Below are 9,656 nucleotides of genomic sequence, written 5' to 3' on the forward strand. Positions count from 1 at the left end.
CAGGTACACTGTCTGTGCCAGACGCTGATGTTTTCTGAAGGCTTGCCATCTTGAAAGTTGTTTTTATGTCCAGCTCAGTTGATTTGCTGCAAATATTTGTGAGAGAGCGCACAGAGTGGCCTCGGATTCACAAGTTCCAAGCCTTTGCAGGGTGTTAGATATCTGTGAATAAGATTTACTGTATGCATCTTGGAGTTAGGCAGTTTTATGGATGAGTTGAACTTGATTAGAAACAATCAAGATTTTAAATATTTGTTTTGTTATGAATTATTGTATATTCTTAAGTGTACATGATCAGTTAATTAATGCAACAATATCATAGTAAAATAACTTTTACATATCTAAAATAACTTTTAAGTATGTAACATGTTTTACCAGCTGTATTATTAATTCAAAGCAGTGTGGTGGAAAGTGGTCTGGTATGGGAATACCAATAACCCTGAGCGTAAAGCCCTCCAAAAGGTAGTGAACACCCCCAGGACATCACAGGCAAAACCCTCCCCACTACTGAGTACATCTACAGGGAACACTGCCGTCAGAGAGCAACAACTATCATCAAAGACCCACACCACCCAGCACATGCTCTGTTCTCACCGCTGCCATCAGGAAAAGGTATCGGTGCCACAAGACTCGCACCACCAGGTTCAGGAACAGCTGTTACCCCTCCACCATCAGACTTCTCAACAGCAAACTCTCATTTAAAGACTCTTTATTTGTGTACTTCACTGATTTTTTTTCTCTCTGTTTTGCACAGTTTATTCACATTCATTATCTGTTTGCAGTTCTTTTATTTGTTTACATGTTTACACTGTGTACAGTTTATATTTTGCACTACCTATTAGTAGCAATTTTGCCACACCCACAGGACAAAAGAATCTCAGGGCTGTATGTGATGTCATGTAAATTTGAAATCTGAAATTTTATGATGATTTTTGAATGTTGGTATTTTTATGTTCTTAATCCTTCATGTTTGGCAATTTTGTTCCCATTATTATTTTGTTGTTTATTCTTTGATTGATTAAATTATTTTTATTTCTTGTTAATGAATATATCGGTAATACTTAAGCCATTCATGTGAAAATGTGTCAAAAAACCTTTGCGATATCACAAATATAATTAAGTAATACATTATTTTTGTTTATTGACAACAAAGATTATTTTATTTGGATTACTGCTGCATGTAAACTGAAGAATACATAGTCAATACAGTTATTTAAAGGAAAATTGAACTTTGCACCATATTTAGAAATATAACTTGCATATACACAAATACATTTTTTAATTTATTGCATAAACGTAAAGTTAAACTTGCTGAGAATTGGCAAGAAATGTTTTTTTTAATTTCAAACATTTGTACCATAATTTTGAAATGGATTATTTTTCTGATTTATGACTTTTTCCATACAAAACAGTTCAGTAAGAATCAAAGACCCTATGGACTTACAATATTTAATATTGACAGTCAAATAATTCCAACTGCATCCACACATCCCCAAGTGTGATTTATAATTTGTTGATGGAGTTCATTAGGTCATATTCTGAAATGATTCTAGATCATTTTGTTCCAATTCATACATTAAGTGGCAAACAAGGACTTTCCTGCGTTGAGTGTTTATTCCAGTACTTTATAGCTAGTTTAAAAAATCATTCAGTTTCTCACAATTCACTTGTTTATATTTTTCAATTACAATGAATAAAGAGAAATATAACTTAAATATTGGAACAAAATGATAATCTAAATAATTTAGAAATAATCAAATAATTCTGATTTTTCCTGTGCAAAATGATGCCAAATAAATATTCTATTTGTTATTCCAGAAGCATTTTTAAGACTGATCAATTGGATAAGAATATATAAAGTTAATCTCTTCCATAAATGTATTTTTAATTATTACACTTATGCAGGCTATTTATTGGATGTGGATGAGTTGGCTAATATTATCTGGCATAGCATTAGGAAAATTGCAATTGTTCTCAGCACATAAATTTAGCAAGAGGATATTTAAATATTCCCTGCTGGAATTATCCACATATGATCCCTGACGATGTTAAAATGGGTCTTGGCCATTGTGTTCCTCACGATAAGTCTACCTGCCATTGTGGCAGCACTTCGCAAGGTTCAAATATTTTCAACATGAGGAAAATTAGACAAAATATTATTTTTTTTAAATAGTAAGATGCATGTTCATTAAAAAATAGTCAAATAATGATAAACAACTGTCACATTCTGATAATTCATTTATTTTTACAGGGTGATCAATGATTGCAGCCTTTTTTGTCCTTCACTGCATCTGATACTCTTGAAATGACAAAACATTTCTCCCCTCTTGGTAAAAATATGTGAGAATACTGGTATTTACGCAGACTGGGCCCATGTGATGTCAAGAATAAGGGGATGATGACAGGAATGGCATGAAAGCTTCCAATTCAGCTTTAAAAACAAATCACCAACCTCCTAAGAAACATGGATTGTGTTTTTATGGATATGGCTTTAAATAGAAAAGCCAAGCAATAGAAGCTTGTTTATGCATATGTGTAGGCATCTATATTATCTTCTCAGTGCAATTCATTCACCCCTAAAACTGTTATATGTTAACTCATAGACTGCTATCAGTATTCTATACTTTCCAATGAGTTAAATAACAGATCTCAGTGGAGGAACTGTAATAAACACAGGTAACCATCCAAGAGAGATTCGTGAACATTGAAAATACAAAAGAACTGAATCAAAATCGAGTTAGCATAGGGTTAGGGACCTCACAAGGATGCTCTGAAATAAATCATTAACATCTGATGTTAGCTGAGAGGCATTACTTAAACAATTATCCAGTTATTAGTAGAGATGTGATCACTGTCACAGAGCGCCAATTTTGAGGAATGACTCCAAAAGACATCATGTTATTAGTAGAGATGTGATCACTGTCACAGAGCGCCAATTTTGAGGAATGACTCCAAAAGACATCATGTGGGAACTCAATTTACAGACTCCTACTTGGGACAAATTGTTCATTTCAACAGTATTAATCTCGATTATCAGTCAATAAATGCAATCATTATAAATGGATACTTGAATATTGAGTTAATTTAAATATTCTATTACTTGGCTTTAATTCTAACTAAGCATTGAGAAATTATACGACTATAAGGTCTACATTATAGATTGCTCTAAGCTTTCACAGAAGTTTATCTGTGCAGATAATGGAATAGAGGGAACTATTTCCATTAAGGATAAACACAATAAATATTTTGGAGCACTCACTTCAAGTTGCTCATCTGGACAGACTATCTGAACTGTGATCAGGAATGGGAATCACAGGTGATTTTCTTTCTTCTTTACCATTGCACCAAACTTTCATCCCTCTGAATGAATAAAATACAGAAGAGTGGATGAGCTAGGAATTTTTCTGGTTAGCCACGCATGGCCAGTTGATTTCTAAAGCAAATGTAAATTCAAAGACTCCATATGGATTTTATTTTTCATTTTTTAATATGTCATATGAAATGTTATAAAATTAAAATGAAAAGAAACACTACAAAGTTACATTTGATACCTTCTCCCCAGAAATTATTTTCTCAGTCACTTTATACTTGCTGAAGTGAACCAAATTAAATTAGAGGAATTAGTCACCAAATGAACACTATTAGTTGGTTAGCAAGTACACAACAATTTAATGTAAGATTTAATTTTCAATTATATTTAACACCTCTGTTGAACAAAAATAATAGTTGGGGATAGGGAATATTGAATCTTTAGGAACATTAAATCGATGATGAAAAGGCAAGAATCTTAAGAGCAATTAAATGGACCGATACGAACATTATCTGTACATGTCCAGAACATCAAGACTTCGTTTTTATTTAAGCAATGTGGGTTTGTACCACACACAAAAAAAAACACCATTTAAACTGAAATCGCAGGTGTATCAGTTTATGTTTTCAAAAGAGATTCCACAGAAAATGGTAGCAGCTGTTTAGTTACTTTTACTTGACTGCGAGAACGTTCCTGTGTTTTCTTTGTAAAATGCCTTAACGTTTTTCTTTCTATGAAACTGTCTGGATCGAATTTACTAGTCCGCTCAGGTGCTACCTGTGAGTTTGGGGTTAAGTAATTTCTGAATGAAACAAGCTCTCCAGACAGATCAGGGCATTGCATTGTTTGTCTCTGAGAGGAACAGAGGCCTGTATTTTCGGAAAACGAATCAAAACTTTTTGTGACTTTTGCCTGTGTGCAATAATCTCTGTGACAGGAGCACACCTTTGAATTTAAATTTCCATAGGCAATACTTTTCCCTGTCGCGTCCAATCTTTCGGGTGAACTGGTAAGGCTGGGCGCATTGTGTGGACAGAATGAATTGTTCACTGTTGTAGACTTTTGGCCCCATATTGAGGTATAGCCTGATGTGGGTTCAGAAATACAGCCTGCTATGTTTGCAGAACAGAAACCCCTAGTCTGATCAATGTTGCCTGGGTAACAATGAGATCCAAAATCCCAGAGGGCAGAGTTGTGCACAAAAGGAATGTAAATATTTAGTAACTCCTTGGATGCTGCAGGGTTAAATTGTGAAGAATCACTGAACTGGTTGTAGCTGAGCTTAAGAAGGTTGTACTGAGGGAGAGTTTCCACGTTAGGTCTCATGAACACTTGAAATGCAGTTAGTTCCTGTAATTCTCTCTCCCTGTATTCTCTTTCCAGCATCACATTTTCCAGCTCCTTGTCTGCAAAAGCTTTTCTTTTCCTCATTCTGTCACTCAGCAGCGGTAGACAGAAACGGTTCGAACAAAATAAGCTGTCGTCTTGCGGGGCGCGACAACCTGCAGAGTAAACAGAACTGTGTGTCCGATGTGGAAATATGATGCAAGAACCTTATAGACGTTCCTGCTCTATACAGTTTACAATATTCCGTTGACAAAGTCAAAGAAAAAATGTACAAAAAAAAAGCATCTCCAAAAGTCATTGAACTAAAATAGAAAAATATCGTTAAATTATATACATTCAAGAAGTATTCTGGCAGTCAGAGAGAAAGTAATAATTACATCGATGAATAATTCTGAAACTTCCATCAACCAAGAGTTTTTAAATAATCCCGACCATCCAGGAGGTAAAGAAACTGCAGCGTGTGCAACACTTTGTCTTGTGAACGCCCACATAAACATGCATCTTCGACTGGAATCTGTCCTTGAGGGTAGACTGTATTTACATTAAATTCTTTAGGACAAACCTGGTTTGTATCGACATCTAACATGTTGCACTTGAACTAAGAATAATTTCGGTGGAGAATAATAAACAAAATTCTTTAAATTATTTAATTTTTGCAAGATCAAGACCACCATCAACTCAGCGACGCTTTCCCGATGGGGCAGACGCAACCATGATCAATTGCAATCGTGAAGCGCTGAAGTTAAGAAGAGTGGATTGTGGTTTATTATTCTACAACTATCAGATTGAACTTCGTCGTTCACATATTCATTCCAGGCAGTCATTGGCCAACGGGCCAACTGCAACCATTCTGCACAGGAGATAAGATCTATACATCGATGTGAGCTAGTTCCAGAACATCAAAAAGTGGCGGCTAAAAAGCATTAGAGAATATACAGTATTTAAATATTTGTAGGTAGACTTGAAAAGCGATGGAAGTCCAACGCCACCACAATAGCCATATATTTTGTGCAGTGCCAGACTTAGCATGATGGCACGATCTTTCTTATGGGCAAATGCTTCCCCACAGAGTCAGATTTGACCAGACTTTTAGAACTATTTTAAAACTTATGCAGTGCCGAAAAATAGAAATACTTTGTACTGACCAGCGTCTTTAAACCATAATAATGTTACTAATATTTCTTTCGTTTGGAAAGTAGAGCTAGAGTTCTTCTAGTTATGTTTTTAAAAAAACAGAATAAAGTCTCCACAATGATGTTTACAAACATGTGCCATGGCCCATGTGAGATTTCTACTTGGGAACATGCGCGATGTTAGCTCTACATCGCCCTCTACAGGTGGCCTTTTCAAACTGATGCCTGACGTAAACGACGCCCGACCTCCAGGAAATAATAGTCTTTTAACGTCGACCGAAAGGAAAGGGAAAGGACTTCGAGTGGAGAGCATTCTGACACATGGCTGGAAATTTGCTCTGCTGTGGTTCGGAGGCCAGGCGTCAACGAATCAGTTCGTGCCGTCGGTCTTGTCTCCCACAACCTGTCGTCTGATTTAGGCTATTTCAACTGAAGCTACCGCCCTACCGAAGATAGATTAAATACCTCCAGGGGAAGCTTGCTCAAAGCCCTGAAACTTGTGGAATCTGAGCCTAAAATGTCCCAAACGCCCTTGGAAAAATAACTCGAATCCTAAAATACAGAAAGTCCCACAACAAAATGCACTTCAAAAAAGTACAAAATGTGTCTATTCAACAAACAAAAGTCCAAATGTTACGAGACTGGCACGTCAATAAAATGTTCTGCCTGTAAAACCGCTCTGTAAAATAGATGCAGACACTAAAATTTGGCACCAATGAAATATTGGAAGATCGTTAGAAATAACTACTTTACCGACAACCTTTCCGTGTAATTAAGCCGTTTGGGGGTTGATGTTTGTTAGTTTGAATTAAAGTGAAAGAGTCCAGTGAAAGAGTGTCACTGTCCGTGGAAGACTCATAAATTGTGGCGATCGTGCTCTCGAGCAAACTCTTCTTCAGAATGTCTGGCCTGTCAGTCTATGCTGGAATATAATCCGTTTCTCCGCAGTGTACCACATTTTCGCCTTGCAATAAATCTGAATTGAAAAGTATTAAACCCGAGAAAGCCCGACGCCAAATAATTTGCTCTTCCATTCCGGTTATTATTTGGCAAATTTATATGTTGTCGCCTCAGTTCATTGCAATTCCTATACCTGTTTCAAATTGTTTGATCAGAACCCTATTTTATACTGCACTTACATTCATAATTAACTAAAAGTATACAATTTTAATTCAAATGCTCTTCAGGGAACATCAGTGAACACCCGAGTTTAATATGAAAAATTGGAATTGAGTCAAATTAAGAATTAAGTGGGGGGGGGGGGGTCAGTGCTGCGTATAAAATATTTCAATCTCATTCTAAGCACGATGTACATTTCACGCATTAAGAGATGAGATTAGATGAAAGAAGGGGTTGGTCCAGGTGATACGGTTTTTTTGGTGACAGCTTGCACATTTTTGACCACTTACAGTAAATATGTATAATGTTACCTTCCAGAATGCTTTTTGTCAGGAGGCTGGGAGCGCGAGGGTAGCGTTGGTAAGATGCTCTACGGACTGATGCTATAGATTCCTTGCCACTCGCACCTTTCTTCACCTTTTTGAGAGCAATAAGTATTTAATTAATTTTTTTGTACTCATCGTCTCCAAGTATATAAACAATCCAAACAGCGTCGTTAGAAAATCAATGCACTTTTTTTCCTCTCTCCTTGGGCATTTCAGTTGGTTTGCTAAAGTCTTGATAATCATATCTAGTCGTTCTGTTTATAACCACGTCATTTGATTTCTTTATTCAATGATTTGAGGGCAGGTTTTTTTCTGATTGCTAGTTTAATTTTCTGAAAAATATGTGCGATTTTTTCCCCCCTCGCTTAATCGAGCATAGTGAACTTTGGAATGGTTTCAGAAATAGACATCAACGCCATTTAAATGAAGTCAAAACATCAGTCCAATTCGATGTATTTTCTGGGTGGTGTGTGAGAGAATTGTGCTCGATGTTTATTTTATTTATTAGCAGGAATGTGGAAAATATTGAATGACATGAAACTTGGTTTTATCTAAAACTACAACAGTGAAGATCAAGTTGGACGTATAAACACGTTTCTACTGGCTCTTCTAACTTAACGGCACATGGTGAAGGAAACAGGTGTCATTTGTAAAGTAACCACTTTATTGTGAAGCGGTCTTCCGAGCAAAATTCTTGGGGCAGTTTTTAAAATAAATTTTGATGAAATCTAACGAAGAAAAAAAAAATCGTGGATCTGCCAATTTGAATGACACAGCTTCGGTTACACGAACTCAATTTCAGAATTGCAATTATCACCAGTAAATACAAGTTTTAAATAAAATTAAAAGTCTATATTCTATGGATTCTCCTTATTTTAAAATACAGTGTACTTTAAAATTTAGAATTCCCGTTTAAACGCAATTAATCGTGGTTTAAACATCAACTAAGTATTGCATACGGTTAATAGTTGAACACTCCTGGGCTTCTGAACTTAAACAAGGCTGGAAGTTTTAGATACAGACTGGGGCTTCGTCAACTCTCACCTCGATAGCTTGCTGCCTCCTCAGAGCGACTTGGGCTGCCATGACTCTCTGCCTCTCTACTACCAATAGGCAGTTGGTACATTGGCAATCTCTCCAACGACAGAACCTTTTGTGCCCTTTCAGACAGGAGACGACGCCGTGGTTTCGGCAGCGAGCGCACTTGGGGGTCCTCGCCAACCTTCTCGGCTCGGGAGCCGGCCTCTTTGTCTCTTTGCTCCCATTCATCATGTTGTCCTCCTCTGCGTCTTCGCATTCCTCCTCTTCTTCCACATTCCCGAGACAGTCGCCTTGCGAATAGCAATTCTCCAAACTTTCCACATCGATTTCCTCCTCGCACACCCCATCAGATCGTTGGAGCAGCGAATCCGTCTCGGAAGAATGAACAGACATCTGCAATACACGAACTGGGAATAAAATTGGAGATTTAGCGAAATATACGGCTGACAGTGTTGGGCTGAACTTGGCTCCAGACACTCGTCGGAGGGTCAAGTTCGAGAGAGAATTTGATTCGAACTGACAGCCTGACGTCCCTCGCCACTTCCTGGAGGAAGGTGACACACTAAAATGCATTGAGCGATCTCCCTGAATCTTCAGGCATCCCTGACGTGTCTCGACTTTGCAGCCCACCTTCCTTCGACCTCACTGAGTAACTTCAACACACGCAACGTCCTACCGTGAGCAGCCCTTAACCCCTCTCGGATGTGCTGATATTTCTCAAGGGAAATCTTGGGGTCGTGTTCTGTTAATTCGCGTTTGGGTCAATTATTTTCCTTCCTTGGAAAACTGGATGAAATTCAGAAGGAGGATGGGTGTAAAAATCCCAAAATATTGTTATAATCCTTTCTGAAATTAATTTCTCATTGACGTTGTTTTCCAGTGACAAAATCAATCAGAAATGCAATTTTGTTATTTATAATATCGGAGTTCACCTCCATTTATTTAATTGAAACATACAGCCATTTCGGCCCACGAGTCCGAACGTTTTGAAGGGTGGGAGGAAGCCGGAGCCCCCACCCCCCGGGGAAAACCCACGTAGACACGGGGAGAACGTACAAACTCCTTACAGACAGCGCGAGATTCGAACCAGGGTCGCGATCGCTGGCACAGTCAAGGCGTTGCAGTAACCGTGCTCCTGTGTAAAATCAATTATGATTTGCTTGTGAAATAATGTTAAATCTGGGTGCCCCAGACAGACCAAAGTGGAAAATCTATATAATATGGGTCGCTGTAAATAAACTCTTTGATGTCACACTGTTAACAGCAAGCAGCGGTTTAAAGATAATGGCAGCAGCGTGCTCTGGTGAGGTTCCTGAGCACCCCGTGTTGACTCGCCCGCTCGACTGTAATTTTTCTCTGCACAAACGTTCAGTCGGTAAA

At 37.8% G+C, this 9,656-nt stretch overlaps 1 protein-coding gene across 6 annotated transcripts in view; it reads right to left on the reverse strand.

Annotated features, from left to right (window-relative positions):
* LOC138763624 (doublesex- and mab-3-related transcription factor 2-like) overlaps positions 1-9,306 on the reverse strand; it is a 60,022-nt gene extending 50,716 nt beyond the window's left edge. The window contains exons 1-4 of one of the 6 annotated variants that reach the window (XM_069938102.1): positions 8,280-8,925; positions 7,221-7,326; positions 4,578-4,812; positions 1,219-3,360 (exon numbers count right to left, since the gene is read on the reverse strand). In XM_069938102.1, coding sequence (XP_069794203.1) covers positions 3,270-3,360; positions 4,578-4,812; positions 7,221-7,326; positions 8,280-8,849 — 1,002 coding nt within the window. In that variant the 5' untranslated portion in view covers positions 8,850-8,925 and the 3' untranslated portion in view covers positions 1,219-3,269. Of the gene's footprint in view, positions 1-1,218; positions 4,813-7,220; positions 7,327-8,279; positions 8,927-8,952 lie in introns of those variants that run through there. The other 5 variants (XM_069938100.1, XM_069938099.1, XM_069938104.1 and 2 more) reach the window with 5 other exon arrangements.
* Positions 9,307-9,656: the final 350 nt, after the last annotated feature.

Source organism: Narcine bancroftii, chromosome 5 (assembly GCF_036971445.1).
Source record: "Narcine bancroftii isolate sNarBan1 chromosome 5, sNarBan1.hap1, whole genome shotgun sequence".
NCBI lineage: Eukaryota > Metazoa > Chordata > Chondrichthyes > Torpediniformes > Narcinidae > Narcine > Narcine bancroftii.